Genomic DNA, 21414 nt, shown 5'->3' on the forward strand with positions numbered 1-21414 from the left:
GCTGGCGCGGCGAGGAGAATGGGGGAGGGATGCGGAATACGGACGACGGAATATGCCGGAGGGACAAGGTGAGTTAAAGCAACGTTAAAGAGATGCGTCGCATCTAAAAGAACATGATTGATAAAGTTCATAAACTTGCTCGCTCGAATATCTCATGCGCTGCGCATCGTCCGTGCTCGTTCCTATTATCCTTCTTTCTTATATGCTTGGATGCTATCACTGCTTAGCCCCGGAATAAGCGAGGCCGCTATCACTTCGTCCATCAGGTGCCGCTACCCTCTCCTTCGTCGTCGCAGCTACGAAGCTTTCCAGTCCGCCTTGGTTTTCAATGTGACATTATCTGGTCGCTCGCCCGCGCTTGCCGCAATGGGCCGTTTGGCCTCCTATATATTCTTGCTCCGTGGTCGTGGTGCAAGATTTTTGTGTTTTCATTGAATTGCGGTGTTCTTGATTATGTTATGTTTATAATTTAACACGTCTTCGGCTTGATTGATTGATTGTAGGGTTTAACGCGCCGACGCAACGCAGGCGATGAGGCGCGCCGTAGTGGAGGGCTCCGGATTAATTTTGACCACCTGGGGATCTTTATCGTGCGCCGAAATCTCGTACACACGGGCGTCGTCTTCGGCTTATATACAAGGCGCTGTAACAGGTAGTGCTGCTTGGAATGTCGTATCGTTGTGCGTGCGCCGAGAGATTGGTTTTACTTTCTAGGTAATTTTTATATGTATTATTCACTATTACATGCCCCCCCCCCCCAAGTAATGACCCTCTATTGCTTTTGTGGTTTGATGAAACAAAATATTTAAAGCATTACAAATTTTGCTCCAACATTTTTTTCACCTTCATCTCCGTTACTTCAAAAATGGTTTCAAACGAATTCATAATTATGCCTTAAAAGTAAATTCGGCAGCCATATCACATAACTAGAACCCAATATCTAAAAGAAAACATCTGATAACCGCATTCAGCAAAAATCTAGGGAAATCTGGGAAATTTTTTCATCTGAGCTAGGGGAAAAGTGGCTTCGTAGGTTGGCAGCCCTGGTCTGTCTGTCTGTGCATGACGCGGGACTGAGATGACGCGAGGGTGGGTCACAGGTGGGTCGTCAGCAGAGTCATTGGTGAGCGCCTTACAGAAATAAGAGCATCAGCTACTGACACCGTGACATGTACACCTCGCTGAGTTCGCTGAAATAGTTGCAGGTCGCACTTGTGTGCACTGAGGAAACGAGTTGAAACATCCTAATTATTTGATTTCAATGCGATACCGACAACTGAATTAGGTCACATGGGCTTCTTCTTTCAAGAAAAGCAGTAACGTAAATCTTCTGTTGATGTACTTGGCTGGGAATCAAACATACACGTGGCTAATTGTACTGTCGACCTTCGGCTGGTTTTTCTACGTATTCCACTGTAGCGTATACTGCAAGCATACTAGTGTGGATTCAGCGGGCGATTGTGACGTGGCTTTCATAGGGCTTTTGGAGGAATTAAAGTCGGTTGAGCTCAAGGTACCTTTACTGGTAGCGACATTATGCACCTAGATATCATTGAGTCGACACATGCTGCCGCTGTTTCGCATATCTTTATTTCATAGCGAAGTTTAGGCGGCTGGGATAGTCCAGAGATATATCAATCTTATCCTCCGATCATCCTCAGTGTTAGTCTGCGACCTCCCGTCTTGGTTCTCTTTCTTCTTTTTTTTTTTCCTTTCACCTTGTTTACTGCTTATTCACAAATTTGAATCAGCTCTGGATAAATGAAGTCACGTTTACCGAACTATCCTAACGTCAACATTTAGTGCAAATAACCTGCACTAGGGCGACCAGCGGAATTCACCATTAGTGAAGATTTACCAGTGTGCAAGCGTACTCCCAGGTTTTTAAGTGCGAATGCACTTCTTAAGCGAGCCTGAATCGTCCGCCGCCGTCCGCATTCCGCCGCCGTCCGCATAGCAACAGCAGCGGGTGCGCGCGCTCCTCGTCTTCCTTGGCAACGGGGGGAGATGGGCGCGCGCTGCCTGGCCGCTGACATGGCACATACCCACGTGGGGGATTGGCCAGGAATCGGGCGTGAGAAGGGCTAATGCACCCGCTTAAAGGAGTACTGACACGAAATTTCAAAGCTGAGATCCGCTCTAGCAATCAAGTACAACGACAACACAAATAGGTGTCTGTGAATAAATGCATCTTTCTTTCTTTGTAGTTGTGTGTGTGTGTATGATCTCTCTTTCGCGAACATTACCGAACCGCGCAAATTCAACTCCTGCATTCGCACTTTCACATTCTTCCTTTCGGGGAAATGCGGGGAATTTTTTTTACGTAGCAGCTCCGTTAAACTTACTAGCGTGAATTGTACGTCCGAAGTGTCGTCGATGTTCAGGACCTATAAGAAATGAAGCGCTCTCCGCAAACGTCTGGTCCCCGTCACATGAGTATCTCCGAACGCACTTTTGAAATATTCAGTAAGAGGCCACAACCCCGCCCGCTGTGTCTATGCGGCTGGGCCTTCCTCGCGGGGGTCTTACGAGAGGCCGCTAATGCTCGTAGGACAGCTAAGTTATTATTTATGCGTCACCATGACGACCGAGTAAGGGTTCCCAGATGCAATCGCTGACCCGGTGAGTGAATGTTTGCATGCGGATGATTCGCCTCGGGCTACGATGCGCACAACACATCACTCGGTGGAAGCTTTTCTGCGCGCCTGGAATGTGGCTGTGAGTGGGTGCAGGCTTGTTGTTTAGAGCGCTGGGTGCAGCGCACGTTGTTTGCGAGCGCTCACCTCTAAGCAATGCGGCTTTTGTGCTGCTTAATATGTCATGCTGGTCATATGGGATTTGAAGACTGCAGCCGTACGACTGGTACAGTTCCCCTCCCTGTCAGACTGTGTTTTAGCTTGAGGCACGTAAAAAATGCGCCGAGATCTGTTTGGGGTGGAGCTGGTCAAAAGGTATTATTTAAAGTGACTGTTCAGACTTGGGCTGGATGATACAATACCTTAAAAAAAAAGGAGAAACCGCGTAGAGGTGGTATGTCGAGAACAAACGGGTCCATCTCTTTGTTAACTCCCGTTGTTTCCCTCTCGCACTGTTCGTGTGTTCATAATTACACAGTTGTGAGTTTCTGCAGGTGCAGGCTAAGCTTGAGATAGAACAGGAAGGACATGTAGAACTGCGTTCTCTGGCAGTGGCAATAAGATCGAATCGTCTATACTAGAAAAAATCAGGTGGTCTTGTGCACCCTGGAATTGGTACCAAAACACTGTCAGAAGCCCACCACCTTCGCAGAAAGACCAATGTAGCATTGCGCTTGGGTAACCAGAAGAAATATCGCTTCTTGTTCCTTCCAGCGGTTCCAGTTGTCTCTTATTTAACGTTCACAAGTGAAACCACCTGGCTGTTGAAAAGCCGGAAATTGATGGTTTTGGTGGCCGTACCCTTACATTAGGCACAACATATTGAAGGTGCAAGAAATCTATCTTGGTGTATCATGAGGGTCAATTGAAACGCGCTCCAACTGCGAACATTGGTACCCTGGCCAAGCAAAGTTTAAAAGATAGTCTCCGTTAATAACCCGTTGGGAAAACGCGTTCGCTCAACCTGCCCCATTGATTATTATAACGCGAATTTATATTACTAACTCTTTATCACCAAACCTGGCCGGCCACCAGAGCGAGAATAGCGGCGATAGAAGACCGTCATAAAATAGTGCCATGGGGCCCGAAGCTATCTGGGCCTCTTCCGGGAGATCTGGGGATCTTTTTCTATCCTTACGGCCTTGCATAAACAACAAAAGAAAAAGAAAGCGGCTGTCATACACGCCGTAAAAAGGCAATCTTCCTCCATTATATACGAGGTGCTGTCAAGGATAGGGAGGATAGAGGGAGGCGCCAGCGTATACCGTTGACGACCAGGGAGACGGTCCTGTTGACGGTCAGCGCCCTGTTGGAGGCCTCGCAGGTGTAGTTGCCAGAGTCCCGCATGCTGACGCCCTTGAGCGTCAGCACCGAGGAGTCCTCGAGGCTCTGCAGGGAGACCGAGGCGCCGCGCACCACGGCGCGGCCAGCGCGCGTCCAGCGAAGCGCGATGGGTGGGTCGCCCTGCACCACGCTGCACAGCATCTTCACGTTCATGCCCTCGTTGGCCGTCAGCACGTCGGGCAGCATCTGGCTGTCGATCACCGGAGGCACTGCACGGGGGTGAAACGAAGAGAGCGGTCACGTGATTTGGGACTTGCGCTGCTCTCTGTTCACAGAGCCTAACAAGTAAATGCTTGCCAAGTCGACAAGTCAAGTCAATTCTGAGTACCTGATCAAGTCAAGTCAGAGCCGAGCAAGAGCAGTACTAAAGAAATGCGAGAAAACGGTCCCGGTAGGGTAGGGGACGGGGGTAGCGGACTGAATAAATTTTATCAATTTTACTCTATGTAGTCGGAATTAAGGAACGTAGGATGCGATAGGAAGGACATCTCTAATTCTAGCGGTTTAAGTTGGGCATTTAGCTTTAAGACCTGAAGTTTTCACTTTACAAATTATTATAATAATAAACAAAACCTAGTGCTTCGCTGCTTGAGCCGTAAAAGTTCTTTTCTAAAGAAACTTTTTAATAATGGCTGTATGATCATGACTTTGTAATGGGTAAGTTTCCACAAGTGAGCGTTTCCTTTTTGTGTAAAGATGTTACACTGCAAATACGTTTTTGAAGTGTACAGAATTGAAGGGTGTACATTCTACGGCCGACTTGTGGGTGTGGGGCAAGGCCGTGATTGCAAATTTTCCTGAATAATCAATTGCCCAGAAAATTAGTTGAGCAGCAACTCTCCTGTGGCACTCTGTGGTTCTCTGCAAAATTTTCGAAGCAATCAGACAAGCAGTCGTTTGAATTCCAGAACATTGGACGTCGAGTGCAGTAACCGATAATAAAACTGGGGGAACAAATGTTGCACTTCTCTTATTTCTGATGAATCGTGGTGCTTTGTTCATTGTGTTTTGCTCCTGTTCTATCTGTGGGAGCAAAATAATGCTGTCGCGTGTGACGTGACCTCTCGCCACCACTGAACACTCGTAAATTGTTAGTAATAAAGCTAACAAATATACGATAGAATTCGTACAGAAGAAACTAGGGGAAGAACACCTGTTCTGGTGAAAATGGTGGCCAGGATGTCTAAAGAAAAAATATTCGCCCTCCATCTACTCCCCGTAACGAATATTAAAATTTTCATCGGCGACATTCTCCGCCGGATAACATCTTCAAAAACTTCCTCGGTAACCTTCCCTGTCAGACCCAATACCGAAATTTTTTCCCGGCGAATGAATGAACGGACAATCTTCTACGTTGGGTCAAATATTGCGAATATTGTGCCCCTTTTTCACTTTCAGGTGTGTGAGATCAAGAATTATAAATACGAACATTCTCATTCGACAGCTCTGCAGGAATAGTAGGAATTCTGTTCCCTCTGACAGCTTCTTCAAAACAAGCCTCTTAGTAAGAGAAGTGACTCACCACCACCTCGGCGCACTGCATATTACCGATGTTACTAGGGTTTTACAAATCAAGGTGGGGGGGGGGGGGGGGCTGCATCAGAAGCCATGTTCGCATTACCTAGCAAAATCACGCGCACACACAAAAATGACAGCTTTGATTTAACCTTAACAGTTGGTCCTGGTATAAGAAGGCCTTTGAATAACCAACATCGCCTTCCAGCTTACCCAGCTTCTGTGTTCAGCCACGCCTGGAACGGCGGGCTGAACCGCTAAAAGACGTTTCCAACAGAGCAACAAGACGGCGCAGCAGGCACAATGTCTAGCAGCTGCCGAAGCTGTTTCGCAGCAAATCACACCGGCTTCTTCGCGTCTCACTCGTACCTCATTCCAAAGCGCGCGCACGTCCGAAACGTGACTTCGAAACCAATGCTAACTCGTACGAGGGGAGTCACGCCTGACGGAGGCTTCGGAGACGCGGCGGCGGCGGCAGGGTGACTGAAAGGGATGGATGTGTGCGTGCGTGCGGGTATGAAGGAAGCGGGTTCGGACGAGAAGTAATTCCGCCCCTCGACTGGGGAGCGTGGGGAACGGTGGCGATCTCTGCAGGGAAGCCGCCAAATCCGCGAGCCGTAAGGCCCCAGAGGGGCCGGAGGAGGGGAGCGGCAAAACGGCTTTCCTCCCACGACGGGGCCACCCTCTTAAAGCACTCCTGGGCATCCTCGAACGCAGCGAGCAACGGCGGCATTAAGCCCCCATTTCCCCCATCGTTTAAGGTGGGCGTCCGCACCGGAATACCGAACGAAACCGCCCTCTTCCTCCCCATCCTCCCTCCATTGCGGCCGCTTCGAACGTTGGAGCACCGCGCGAGAGTCTTCGGACAAACCTCCTCCCCGCATCTTCCACGTCCGAGGAGAAATTTTCCCTCTTCGGTGTTTTTCATGTCTGGCGTTTTCGGCGTGTATGCGTGTCCGCGCGGATAAGGAAAATAAACCCGAACAGAAGGAACGCCAAGAGTGGTGTTATGCGTCGGAATGTGGAGAGACGCGCTTCTCCGGCGGGTCGGTTGAACGGCGGCGGTGTGCGTGTCTTTTGTCAGGCATCCGCCGCGAAACTCGTCGCTGTCAGAGGCATCCCGCAGTTTCGTAGCTCTATTGTGGTGGGGCCTATTGAAAGTCAGCGCGAGCGTGGTAAACTACACGGAATGGTGCGACGAAAGCTCGCCCGAAATGGCGCGCATATTGTGCTACCAGGAGTGAGTTTCGAGTTCAACAGAGGACGGGATGTGGACGCGGGAGATTGAAGTGAAAGATAAAGAAAATCGAGAGAAAAGTTGTGCGAGAAAATTGCGGTGCATTCACGACACTTTTAAAGGTATGTAAGCTTGTTTGCGTAAGAATTACAATGCAAAAAATGAACCGCTTAAGCAGTATGTTGTATCAAGCGAAGAACTATGTGGGTGATGCAGCATGCAGAAAAAAACAACAACCTAGAATCAGGTTTAATTTATATCCCTGGTTTTCTTGAATTGGCCGAAGTGTAAAGCAAAAATGCCTTCAAAAAAGGAGATCACCTGGCGATGTCATTAGACAAAGACGCATGAGAAGCAAAAGTTACATTACCCGGTTTTGACAACACACGGCTAACTCAGGGTATATCAGGCATAGATGATGATCGCGAGCTGACAGCAATTCGTGGGACATCAAACAGTCAGAGCGTTTCTCGAGCGGGGGTATGGCAGAACTCGTTCAGTGAGCCCAAACTGCCTCTCCAGCGGTGCAGAGCCGGGCAGGGAGCGAGCGCGCTGAAACTGGAACCCCTTCACGAGTATGACGACTGCCCATCTGTGGAGGCGTCCGACGAAAACGCACCCAGCAAGCTGGTTCGAGATAGAAAGTGTTCTCTTCAGCTTCTTTTCATATTTCGTGTTTATTTTGTGGGATTTTTTGTTATTTGAAGTATTCTAACTGTACCTAACGTGACGAAAAATTCACATCAGAATACAATACACAACTGCTTGCATGCCCCAACAACGGTGCTTTATAATATGTAACTCTAAGTTGTTGTTTACGTCGCTTCACTAAATTTATTTCAGAAATACCTTCGATTACTATATGAGTGATACGTAGAACATATACATTTCTGCTAAAAATCGAGGTAACAAAGTCGCGTAATACTTTCATATTTCTCGAAAACAACGCCTAAGGCAGAGAGCAAATTTGTCGCACACAGGTCGTATTTTTGGTGTTTTTCAGAGTTTATCCTTCCGTATCGTTTTCAATAATTTTTGGCGCTTTGTGCTTTCTTATAAAGTACCTGAAAAACTGTATTTTTCTCCTCTTCGCACCTTTCTATATCTGTTCGGGCTTCACTATCACGGCACACGCACACTTGTACACAAAATACCGCCGACAATATTCCTAAACGTTTTTGAAAGTATTAATGCATAAATTAGGCCGAAGTTTGGCCAAGGTACCTTCACACAAAATTTTGGTAAGAGGAAGCGAGCAATCTTCAATAAACTCATCTGAACTTTCAGGCACAGTAACGCTCCCTATCCCCAACCCAAACCTTGTGCTTTCATCAAACGAATGAACGGAAAACATCAGTAAAGTTTGCCGCAAAACATACTGGGCCATTTTTACGAAAACCTTAATTAATTCAAATCCTCGGGGTTGGAAAAGTTCAAGAAGCTACACCTGGGTTCTCAGGCGCGCCGTAGTAGGCGGCTCAGAATTAATTTTGAACACCTGGGGATCTTTTACGAGAGCCAAATTTCTCGACACATGGGTGTTTTTGCTTTACCCCTTTATCAGAGAAGCAGCTACCACTGCCATGATTAAAACCGCGTCCTAGGGCTCAGCAACACGACGCCTTAGCTATATGTGCCAGAGCGGCCGGCCCAAATGCGTTGCACGGGGCGATGCGCCGACGATTCACGCCTCGTCCAAACCAGACCAAACCCCTCGCGGCGGACAGGCTGAGACTAGGTGAAACATGCAGCACAGCAGGGTCGCCTCATCCTTGCGTCGCGGCAGCTCTGCCGAATCATGCATCGGGTGAATGACCGACAACCGACATGTTGCGACTCGCCTGGAGGCGAGCTCGCGAAGACGGCGTGGACGTTGCCCTCCCTTTCCCCATCGTTGCGGCTCGGCTGACTCAGCCGCTCCGCTACGATTAGTCGGATTTCAAACTTCAGCCAGCGAGAGTCCTGATTGGAGTGATTCAAACTTTTCGGGGCTCCGACGAACTTCCGGGGGTATAAAAACCCGCCCGGATCCCTTATCATCGGCATTCTCCAGCGGTATTCTTCGCCGGCACTCTTCGGAGGCACCGAGTGGAGAGGTGCTGTCGCCTTTGCGCGAGCCATGTAACGTTTGCTTACCCTTGTACATACTGTATATAAATGTTAGTTCAACTTTTCCTCGGCTCGAGAACTTCATCGCTCTGCTCTGCGCCGCGTTGATAGCGGACGGAGCAGGGCAACGCCGCTACACCGCTGGCTGCGCTCGGATGGCCAGTCGAAACCTTTGTGACTGCGGTGAGCGGGCCCAGTCCCAACAGCGGAGACAGCGTCGGGATGGCTGATTCCCAACATCGGTGACAAGATGGGATGCGAGTCACAACCTTGGTGCCAGCACTGGGAAGGTCATTCCCAACACTACTGAGGCACCGCGGCGGATCCGGAAACATCAGTCAGTATAAATAATGCATATGATTTGCGATTGTCGCATATTCAAGCTAATGTGTAATTGTAATGCAGCGACACAATGGCGGTTAATCTGGCGAATACTCTGTAAATTAGCCTCAGTTTAGTAAAGAACACACCGAAAGCGAGAATTGAGCATTTCAGCTCCAACGATGTTATGCAGGAAATTTTCCTATTGTCCTGCAAACATCTCGATAAAACTCAGAATCTTTCTACGCGAAAATCGGACATCACGCGTCACATCTTCCCTTTTTAGGACCACAAGAACGGTTCTGAAGCCTAACTGTGTACCCATACAACACACACGCACTCGCAAATAGAAGACAAAAGAACAAAGAAAACAAGCCCATCGTCTGAAAAAGCGTGGCATGAATAATTTACGGACCCGCGTTGGACCCCGGCGCATCGGAATTTATCTCCCGTGCCCCGAGTCATTTGTTTCCCTATCTTTACCTAGGCGCTTCACGATAACCGACGAAGGAGCATAAAGGAACACACAAGACAAGAAATTAGGACGGCGCAGTCCATTTCCCCCGTTGGCTCGTGTCAGGAATGGGCCAAGCACGCCGGCGGGCTTAGCAATGGCGTCGCTTCTTTCTCTCTCCAAACCAACCGCCCTTTTTTCCCCGCCCGCAGTAATTACCTCGGACCCTGACGAAGGTGTTGCCGCGAGCGGTGAGGTTTCCCCCCCGGGCCAGGCAGGAGTATTCGCCCTCATCTGAGGCCCGCTGCACGTTGTGCACGTTGAGCGAGCTCTGCGCTATCTGCTGCCTGTGGTTGGTGGGCAGCTGGGCGTCGCCTGCGAAGAGAGAAAAAAAAAAAAAAGGATGAGGAAAACGCAAAGGGCGCGGCGCGCGCTTTCGGCTCCGACGCTCCTCAGGGTCAATGAGAGGGCTGCCACCAGCGAGGCCTATACCAGCAATTAGCACCTGCCGTTCCCCAACCACGTGTGTGCGCCTCGGATCGCGTTATGCTTAGTTCATTTGGTATAACCGTACCTCTATTGAATTAGGGGAATATTTATGAGAGGGGACGAGAAGGATGAAATGAAAGCATGCTCGTTGCAAGTGTTACGAGCAGACAGTCCGAAAGTAAACGTGGTGTCAGGCTTGGTTAGGAATGCAAATGATTTTTATGTGGCGGAAGACGTCTATTGACTTCTAATGAAGCCCACGCTCCGGAAGGGACCTGTGAAGCGTTGGCATGAAGAGCCCAGCAATACCCGAGGTGCTAGTGATGATGACGATTATGATTGCTAGTGGTATCTCCTTTGTAGTGGGGTGATGGGGTGCCATCTTACCAAAAGAAAACTTTTAATATACCCGTGTTTTATGCTGTTCGTTTAATACTAGCGCTGCGCTTAGGGCAGGTACAAACATCTTTTTAGGCACAAAATACCTATTTTTTTCTGTTACAGGTGGTAGCCGTCCTAGGCAATATTCCCCTCTCTGCTTCTCGTCCACCAGCATTTGAATCGTCTTTTTGGCGCCTCGACAGCCGTGAAGTTAACTCCCCCTGTGCTACCCTTAGATCCTAAGGCTTCTGGAAACTGAATTTTTCCCTCACGTAGATTTGGATTGATGCATTCGCATTCCAACAGTATGTGCCGCATATTTTCTTTTTCTTTTCCGCACACAACGCATATACCATCATTTCGTGTACACTTCCCCACAAAGCTCTTAGTTCGCAAGCAACCTGCTCTAGCCTCAAAAACGAAAGCACTGCCCCTGGAAGTAATGGGGAAAAACCTTCTCTCTCTCTCTCTCTTTAAACAGCTCATACCAGAGGTTTTCCCAGTTCAGAAGTGCAAGGTACGTAATAGACTCTATGCGGTTTCTGCCGGACTCAGACAGGTGCTCAGTAGGTTGGTATTTCTCGGGGCCTTCTGTAAGAAGTAATGAACACACCCGTAATGTGCCTGAATGATGTAACGACATTTGTTGCTTCAGTCAGTAAAACTGCCGCTAAGCAATTTTACTGAAGGAATAACGACAACACGATAGAAAAACAAGATGGAGCGCGCAACTTAACCTGTTCCTCCCTCCCTCCCTCTCTAGCGTGTCCTGTCGTTCACTGACCTTTGAACCAGGCGACGCTGTGTATGGGGTAGCCGGCCACGGGGCAGACAACCTTTAGCGTCGTTCCAGCAACCACTGAGACGTTGCCCATGGGCCGGATGACGGGCGGCCCGTGCACGTTCACTCGTGCACCGTGGCTCGCCTCGCCCACGGCGTTTGCGGCGGCACAAGTGTAACGGCCACCATCCTCGACTCGGAGCTCGGTCACGTTCACGAAACTCACGACTACGGAGTCGGCGGTCACGAAGTCACCAACCCTGAAGCGGTGAAAGTCAGGAACCGGAGAACCGTCGAGCGTCCAAGTGACCTGTGGTAGTGGGTTTCCAGCCGCCGAGCAGCGCAAGGACACGGACGATCCGGGCTGTACTGTCTGCTCGTCAAAGACAGACGTCAGGAACGGCGCCACGTCTGGAAAGAGCGGAGACAGGAGCTTGAACTAAAGACGCCGTAAGCCAAACATTAAAATGCCTAAGAACGTGGGTATTTCCATGGACTATAGAAGCATGTTTAAGTCTGGCTTCTAGGCGACCGGCTATTAACGCAGTAAAAATGGCTTCACAAGAGCCATTCCTTTCTTGTCCATGATAATGTCCAACGTATCTCCGTTTTTTTTTTGCCGCCGTTTAATGCGAAAGCTTTACACAGGAGACGAGCATATAAACACATACTGCGTTAAAAACAATGCGTATCTTACAAAATAGCTTTAATAATTAAATCAGAACAGGCTATGAATGAAGGAAAAAGAAATACAAAGTATGGGCGCTGGAACGTACAGAACGCAAAGATTTCAGTCGCAGGCACAGGGCGAAGACCCAGGACTCAGGCAAGAAACATGCCGTGTGCCTCCTTATATTTTTCATTGTATTTTATGCTGTCCCAACTTAACGAATCCCTACCATCACACCAAATTCCCACTGTTCAGAAAGTGTAGTTTATTTTTCGAAACATTGAAAAATTAATATGGTGATGCGCCACGCCTTGTAAGAGTTCAAAATAGCGCAGAACAGAAAATTTTGACGATGAGCGGCGCTAAAGTTTCCTCCTTCTCTCCCCCCCCCCCCCCCCTGCCCCTCGTGCAAGAGTACGCATAAACATGCACACACTCACGATCAGCAACGCACCTGCAGACAGACAAATAGGCGGACATGTACAGTCGGCAAAATCGTTAACTTGCGTGCGCGGTCGGAGATTTTTCTGTCTCAGGACGCTCTTAAGAAAGGCGCAGCCTAGCAGACGATGGGCCCAGCTGATCGTGGTTTCTGAGCATGCGCTTATTCTTCACCTGTTTGCAACTTGGCTTTCGTCATACGGCGCTCAGCCGTGAAAAGTCGCAGCTCGCACACGCTACTTAAACATTTGTCCGACTGTAGAGTCATGGAGAAATGATTTATTGTAGGGTTCAACGCGCCGACACAACGCAGAGGATGAGGCGCGCCGTAGTGGAGGGCTCCGGATTAATTTTGACAACCTGGGGATCTCTGACGTGCGACGAAATCTCGTACACAAGGGCGTTTTTGCTTTTCGCCTCCATCAGAAAAGTGGCCGCCACTGCCGGGAATCGAATCCGCGTCCTCGTGCTCAGCAGCACAACGCCTTAGCCACTGAGCCACCGCGGCAGGTAGAGTCATGGAGAAATGAACCGAGAACACGATAACAGAAATCGCAACACGCAAAATCAAAGAATATGGATAGCAGACATAAAATAATGGCTCGCTAGTGGTATATTTGAAAAGACATTTTCAATCTTGTTATAAAGCGACGCGATAATTTCACTCGCGCAGAACGAAATCGCGCCATTTCTGTTTTTTGGTTCATATTTTCGTGTTCGCGTTTCATTTGTCCATGACTGCACGTAACACACCGACCCTACGGATTAACATGCACACAGAAGGACAAATGTTAGCTGGCCGATCCCTATAATCCACACCGGGAGATGATGATGGGCAAAAGAGCTACTACAACACGTTAGCAAAATTGTAATTTCAGGAATTGTCTACTAACACGCAAGCAATCTTTGATTGTGTGTTTTTATGGCAAGATATGGCTAGAGTTAATTTTAGTTTTCCTTGTTCATATTTGTTCTTTTGGTATTTTCCCCGGCAAACAATACTAATTTTCGCTAATGTAAGCACTAGAAGAGTTAACGCCGCCAGTTTCGCATTTTTGAATAAGTGCACACGTTAGGCTGTTAATACGTTTAGTATATTCTTGTGTTTTTGTTTGTTTTCTTTATTTATTTAGGTCCAGAAATTCTTGACTTAATCGTGTGAGGATGGTGTATAAGATTTAAACGTCTGACTTTATAGTGCGCAGCACCTTGGCAGCCGCTACTGTGGTATGACATCTTGCATCGGCCTCCTAGCCGAGCGAGCGAAGACAGAAAAAAAACGGCGGAAGAAAGTGTGGAAAAAGTGTGAGAAGGAGGGAGTATGCTGAGCTCGCACGAGACGCTATGCGGTGGCGACGGTGGGTGGAGACATGCTGGGCTGTGGCGACGCGCTGCGAAATGACGCCTTAACAGCCCGAGCCGTCGCGCGCTCGATAATGATGTGCGTTCACTTCCTGAGACCTGAGACGCAGTTTGCTGTCCCTTCATGAGACGCAGTTCGCGGTTCCTTTCCATGGGCGCAGTTCGTGCCACCGACGCAGAGGCTTACCATCGCTGCCGTCGAGAGACCCCACGATTGAGTGTTGCCTCAGCACACTGCAGCTCTCAGGAGTGAGTGCCGAATAACGAGTGAGGCAACCGGTGGATGTGCTTCGCATCCCATCGTTAAGTGTCCCATCCGACCCACGTGACGTTTGCGCGGGAAGTTCAAACACGATTTACAACAACATGGCCTGCGGAAGCGACACGCCGAAAGTGAGCGGCTGAGTAGAACGCGCAGCCGTGCGTTCGCTCATCACGAGATCACTTCCTGATACGCACCAGCTATGCTCCGAGCGAGAAGAGTGCAGTTCGCGCTGCGCACAAATTTCGCATTAAGGAATATAGTATTCGTCATTTTTTTTAAATTTAGTTATTATTTGTACATTCTCATTCTCGTTTTATATTTTCTGACAAACGATTATCTAAATTTATTTTCATAATGATTAAATGTGTTACCTTCACCAATTATGCATTTTGAGCGTCTTCGAGCAATTACACGGTCGATGCATACTTACCGCCGAGAGTTACGTTCTGGCTTTGCCGCAGTACGATAATTCTAAAGGTGGTGCACCCTTTACAGGAGCTGAAGGGAGCGTTCTGGACACATCGAGTAGCAGAGCACGAAAAATGGGAGTACGTAATCGTTGACTGCTGACTCCTCATGACATAAATGACTGAATTCATGAAGAATTTAGAAAGCAAAGCCTGTCGCGTATACACCGGTGACGCGATTGTAAATTTTGTTCGTTTATAAAAGTTCTCATTGTCGGTGTCGGATGCTATTTTAGGCTGAAATGACAAAGAAAATCCGCCAGAAGTGATGGGGCCTCGTCGGTCTTGCTGCGTTACAGTTGCCTAAAACGCGCACTTTCGAAGTGCACAAAGATAACATTTCTGCCCCGGAACTTACAAGAGGGTGTAACTGTCATAAAATACGAGATATTTCACCATTTCTGTCATACAATAAGACATTATAGGGTGTTCCTAGTTAACTAAAAGAGCGATTTAGCTCGGAATGTATTTAATATAAAATATGGGCCATTAAAACAGGTTTTCTTGTATTTTACAACAAAACAGAGGAATTATATTGTAGTAATTTTCAGTTCTACTGCCTCAAACTTTGGCTGCTTCCAAGAAAGCACTTGTTTTACACACACGGTCTTACCTCCGAGGCGGAGCTCGGCCGTTCCCTGCGCGGAGTCCGCCTCGTTGTTCACGTAGCACTGGTACATTCCGGCGTCTTCCCTGAGCACAGCACCGATTCGCATAATTCCCGTGGCGAGGAATGACACCCGGCCGCTGGCTTCCAGTGGCCGCTGGTCCTTGTACCAAGAAATTGATCGCACGGGGTGGCCCGAGACGGAGCAGTTGAACAGAGCCGGCTCCCCGACGTCGGTTGTCTGAACCGCTGGAAGGAGCTCGGCCTTGAGTGGGGCTGTTTTAGAGGGCATAACAACAAAAAACACAAAGAAGCGCCGAATTTTTGGCTGCACCGACCGACAGATTATTTCTCCAAAGTAGCAAAAATTTTCGCTCATAAACGTCGTCCGATACACCTGTGTGGGAATTTCCTACTCTGTGGACATAAAACTCTGTGCTGGCCTTCAGAGTACGTGCACAGGATTGAGAGTAAGGGTGCATAACTATTTCGGCTGACCCTCCTAGTCTTTGCGCACGGGTTTATTGAGTGGTTTAGTTTCATGGCTAAGAAAAATGATTCAGCTTATTAGCCTCCTAAAAGCGTATTTGCGATTTGGTGCCTCTATTGGGGAGCTCGCTACTGCCCGCAGCGCTTGGCGCGAAGGATCTATTATTTATACATTTCCGACGACGATACAGCTTTAGCACCCATACCTATAAAACATCTAAGTAAAATACGTTGCGTTTATCGAAACGTGCGCAGCGCACGCAACGTCTTGAACACTTTCCTTCTGGAAAACTTCCTGCGGGCGTGGCATAGTCGATAAGGCATCGTCTTGAAAGCCGAGAGGACCCAAGAACGATGCCGGCCCTGGCAGCAAGCAGAGTTTGATACAGAGAAAGGCGAAATGCACGCTAGTGAGAAGCCTGTGCCTTCGCACTCAGAAGATCTCTAATGTTGGTGCTATGCCTACGGGAAAATGGTGAAGTCGACTTACCATTAGAAAGCACTCGCACAGCAAAATTATAGGAACGTGAAGGAGGCGGTACAAAGGTGACGGAAAGAAAATCGCGTGGTTAGTTTCCCTGCTTTTTCTTGGGTTACATTTTGCAAAACCGCCGTAACAACACTACTGCCGACAGAGAACCTTCACAATTTTACGCTCCCATCAAAATTCCTACATAACAAGCACATTCGTGAACGCCATCAACTGCTGAAAAGTGCTATTTAAAAGTAACCCATTTGCAAAAAAAAATAAAGAAACGGCATCGTGTTCCTAATATATTTTTACAGCAAAGCTCAACCCACCTACGGTTTAATCTCCGTTCGCAAAACGCCAAGGCCTAAGACGCCGAGCGTATGGGTCAGACTATTCAGACGTACATGAGAGAGCTTAGAATTTGTGTAAGGAAACAACAAAACAAGCATCGAAACGGCATTATGGATGATAAGGCGCCTATGAGCAATGAAACCCCCTACCACCATGTGTTCCTGATAAAGATTATGTTTGAGGATTATCTTTGAAGAATAGGCAGGACTAGTGTTCCTAAATAGGGCAGCTCTTTCCCAAGACGCCGAGCGCATGGATCAGGCTGGGTATGACCCAGCATTTGCCTCATCTTTGGATACACTTTTGCTGCTGAAGTTTTGTTACACGCGTTATCTTTGCATTATGAACGATGGCAATCGCGCGCAGCCGCAGAGCAGGGAGGACAAGCTAATCCTACCAGAGTTCACTGACTGAAACGTATAAACAACAAAATGACGGCGCCCATAAATCGTCCCAGTGTAAACAAACGTCGAGTAATGCGAACTGACCAATGATCGTGGCGGCGGCAGAGAACGATAGGAGAAAAGAGTGGTGATATTCTGCACCCTTATCTAGCGACTCTAACCGAGCGCAAGCGACAAGCCCGGCGAGACGACGAGAAACATTTCATACCCTTCCCATTCCCCACTTTTCGTGGTTTACTACAGCTTTGCTGGACATCCAGTTTCGCAGGTTGGGATGACGACCAATGTTTTTTTCGCCGGTTTCCAAACCTCCATGGCCCCGGAGAAAGGTTGCCTTACCCGTGACCGAGAGTGTTGTGCGCACTTGTTCTTCGCCCACGCTGTTGTTGACGACACAGAAGTATTTTCCGCTGTCCCTGACCAGAGGTGAAGACAGCAGCAGAGACCCCTCTGCTTGTGTCGTCCTTGCATCCCGGCTCAAGTCCACTAGCCGGCCGCCCAGTTCGCGATACCAGCTGCGCGAAACACAATGAATGCGAACGCATTCACAGGATAAGCTTCAATTGAAGGTGTCATCAGCGGCAAATTTTTAATAGCGAAGCTGTTTGGCAAATCGCTGATTCCGGAGCTTCACAAACCTCAGTATAACAGTATAAAAAAGAAATCACGGGCAAGATTTAAACATGTGTCTGGTATGATCAACAGAGTATGTGTTAGTCGTCACACCCACTCGGCTACGACCATTATTTTTCTTTAATGCATGGAAATTTTAGAAAAACTTTAGAAAACTCAGACAAGACAATTAACACACAATATGAACACTAACAGACAGCAAAGGGTAAGGACATCAGGCTAACAAAAATCGGCACTATTTCAAAACTCAGGCAAGCAAACACACGCATCCAAAAGAGGCAGCCACTCCGGTGGATCCCCTTGCGCAGCATAAACGCTCCGCACCAACGCTGCCTGTTCCCGAAAAATACACTTGGTCGGCCTAGGGGGTTCCGCATGCCGATCAGTCAAGCGGCACTTCCACAAGCTAAACAATCCTAGGAGAACAAAAGTGTCACATGGCACCCGAATAATATCTTCAAATGGCAAGAAGCGAGTGGTGTACGGGGTGATGTCAATGCCCTTTTTTAGTGTCCACTGCAAAACGTCCCAGAAGAACACAGCGTCCCGGCACAACACAAAACAATGATCAGTTGTCTCTGGTTGATTACATGGGCGACAATTTCCTACCAAGGAACAGACATTCTCTCTTCCCGCAGCCATGTCTTACCTTGGAGTGCGAAAGAATGAAGCTTGAAGAAAAATGTTTTTGCATGTGGCGGAATACACATACTCATTATACGCTTTAAAACGTTGCTTTTCTGGTGGCCTCAGTAAGGCTGGCGATAAATAGGCCCGGTAATAGACTTTCAATTAGAGGGCTCGTGATAGTTTTCCTTGACATGCTAACAGATCATCCAAGGAAAACTGCGCGGTAAGAAAGTTAAAAAATTCCACGACCTCCTTGAGAAATCCCCATGGAAGCTTCGTATTAACTTCACCCGCACATATAAGCAAGAACGGCAAATGGAAACTTATGCGCCGCTGAAGTACGGTTAGTAAAAGTGGGTGATCAACCAATTTGTAGAAGAAAAAACGCGACAGTAGTTGATGCACAAACAAATGCATGAGCCCAACACCCCCAGACTTTAAAGGAAGAAACAAGTTGTCCCTGCGCATAGGCTCCCATTGAGAAACCCACACAAACGTTGCAAAAACTCTACGTATGGCCTGAACTGTTGATCGCGCACATGAAGCACATAAACGAGCTTTGTAGGAAGGAAGATGTTACACACTCTTGCACGTGCGAACACAGAGAGGTCTCACCCACTCCATTCCTGCAATGCGCGCTTAACATGCGTGAGTGCTGACGAAATGAGGCCCTGTGTTCCGTATTTGATGCAAAGGCACGCCGAGGTACTGAAGTTACTTATATAGGACCACCCACCCCCCCACTTCCCGGTATTACATGACGTTTCCTCTATTCCCTTATGTCTGGAAGCACTGAGACAGCTGTTGGAATCATCACCGCCAGACCGGACTCCATGCTTAACTAGCCACGGTCGATACCTTTCTTTGGCTGCTTTTTTTTTATTGGAAGTTAATCTAAAGCAGGTTTTCTCCGTCTTTATTGAAGCAACTGACATGAAGCCACAGTGATAATTATGCTTCTGTGTCGTCACATAAAAACCCCAAGAACAGGGGCGATGAGTTGCTATCAGTGAGGGCTCGTCATAGGTATAAATAGCCATAATGTTGCCAATCGACAAATGCAAACAATTACGTCTGGACTGGGCGCAGAAATTTTGGCTGGATTTCTCGGCTCAAATGAAGCAACGCTTAAATATGACCGTCCGGCATTTCTGAGCAGAGACACAACTACTAGAATAAGAAGTTCAGCAAATTAAGAAAAAAAATGATAAAAAATTGAAAAAGAAGTTAAAGCGATTTCTGGCGTGGTTAGCCTGCGTCAAGGAAGGCATATCATAAACTGTTTGCTGTACTAACATAACTGCACAAACGATTGGCGCTTTAGGCTCCGAGACGCGTTGAAGTTGAAAAAAGGACTGAAGAGGGAATAAAGATAAAATAACTCACATTACGCATTACTAATGCTTGATATTTCAAGATCATAAGTTAAGGTAGTCAATACTTCTTGCAAGCACCGGTTTAAGTACGTAGCCGTTTGCGTCTGAACCACTGACGCAAGTCGGAGGTTGCTTGTTTTGTCGGAAAACTTGGCCTGCAAGTTGTGGGGGTGTTCCTCCGGTTTACGTATGTTTTTCTTGTTTTAGTTGCTACCAACACCGGTGAGTTATAGCGAGGTATAGCAAGCCACGGTTGGGGAAGACAAAGGTTATCGGCAAAAGATGCCATTATTAAAGAAAATACCGATAGCGCCTTGTTGAAAAAAGAGAGTTTCATGATTAGATTGAATCAATAAACATGTTTAGTATTCCCGTACAGAATCTTCGCGAACTCAGAGTAAATTGTTTGATATTCGGTGTTCATGATACTTCCCATTTATGACTGCAAAACCATCTTCTATGCCAGATTTCAAATGCCAGGAAAGAAATCGTGGACGAAAATACACGTGAAGAAAAACACACAAAAAAGATTCAGACCACGCGAAGTGCCCTCCATCTAAATTTAAGAGATACCGTCACGCACGTATGTCCGAAGCGCGGAAATATTCCAACGCCATCGTCCCATCTCACAAAACTTCCTGTCTTCCTCTTTTTACGGGAGAACGCTTCCGATTCGAATTTAAGCGCATAAGGTCATCCGCTCTACACTGAAAAAAAAAAATAGTTATAACCCCCCCCCCCCCCCAAAAAAAAAAAAAGAGAGAATATGTTCCCGCAAACCCGCGGATGGCAAAAAAATAATCCGTAACCAAGCCTCAAATCACAAAGCATTCTCGCCACCCTTTGAAGTGGTCAGAGAGATTCGAGGCCCGAGAATGACCCCTCGACGGCTCGACCAACGTATCACGCACCTCGATTGAAAGGAAATTGGAAAAAGTAGGGGTAGGAGGGGGGAGATGGAGACCACCACTGCCCGTCCGATGCCCAGGGCATAACAACCCCAGCCGCGTCTGTGGCGTCGGTGTCGGCGGGTGATAAATTGAAATTGGCGGAACCTGGCGCGCCTTCTCACGCTTGCCGCGCGAACAGTTCGACCCCCAGCCTTCCTCCCCATCTTTTATTTCTTTACCGCTGCGCTCTCTCGCGTGGCCCCGATATCTTTCTGGTGCCGGCCGCGCAGCGCGAGCCCCGCGTCCAATATAGATATTCCTCACACGTCCACTCGCGAGGGCGGCCTTACCCCCTTTCTGCATGCCTCTCCATAAATCACGCAGTGCGACCAACACCGCGGCCGCGCACTCCTAACCTCCTCCCCCACCACCCGTGCCGCCACGTGCTCCTCTCACGGTTCTTTCTCTTGACTCCTACCGCCGCTACGCCTTCCTCGCTTTCAACGTTCTCGGCCGACGGTTGTTTTACCTCTTCTCGAGGCGATCCTCCTTCTCCTTTTTGTTCCTCTTTTGTGTTCCTCCATTACGGCTCCCAACGCGGGGGAAGAACAATAATGATAAGAAAAAAGGCGACAGACAGGCGGCCTCGTTAGAAAAGCCGCCTCGACCGTGGAATAGAGAATAATTAATCGAACTTTCTCCCGGAAAGCGCCTCGCGTCGTTAGATCCCGCGTATGCTTCGCGCAGCCTCACTGCGCCTACCGGCCTTCCTTTCGCCCTAACCACTTGCCTCCCCATCTCCACCCTCTCTCTCTCCCTCTCTCACTTAGCCCCGGGTTTCCCTAAACTACCCCGGCATACTTCCGGAAAAACAGCCGGAAGAGACAAAGAAACAAGATAACAACTGAAGAAAAAAAAACGCGTTTAGACCGCATTTTGTTGGGTATATACGCGGATGCGGAGACGAGGTAAGCGGAGGAGGACAGGAAGATGTGCGCGATGTCTGGAAAATGTTAAATCCCCGTCGTTAGCTCGCAGGAGCCGCTATCTAGTGAGGATTATGGCCCGATGCTGCTTCTGGGCCTGGGCA

The 21414-nt window shown here is 48.2% G+C and overlaps 1 protein-coding gene across 1 annotated transcript in view; it reads right to left on the reverse strand.

Annotated features, from left to right (window-relative positions):
- Positions 1–21414, reverse strand: part of LOC144174538 (cell adhesion molecule Dscam1-like) — a 345506-nt gene that overhangs the window by 80244 nt on the left and 243848 nt on the right. Inside the window, exons 7-11 of the mRNA XM_077703291.1 lie at positions 17135–17310; positions 15086–15355; positions 11271–11678; positions 9836–9991; positions 3902–4189 (exon numbers count right to left, since the gene is read on the reverse strand). Of these exons, the coding sequence (XP_077559417.1) occupies positions 3902–4189; positions 9836–9991; positions 11271–11678; positions 15086–15355; positions 17135–17310 (1298 nt within the window). The remainder of the gene's footprint in view (positions 1–3901; positions 4190–9835; positions 9992–11270; positions 11679–15085; positions 15356–17134; positions 17311–21414) is intronic.

The sequence above is a fragment of the Haemaphysalis longicornis genome, unplaced genomic scaffold (genome assembly GCF_048455015.1).
Source record: "Haemaphysalis longicornis isolate Haplotype H1 unplaced genomic scaffold, Haemaphysalis longicornis Haplotype H1 scaffold_3, whole genome shotgun sequence".
Taxonomy (NCBI): Eukaryota; Metazoa; Arthropoda; class Arachnida; order Ixodida; family Ixodidae; genus Haemaphysalis; species Haemaphysalis longicornis.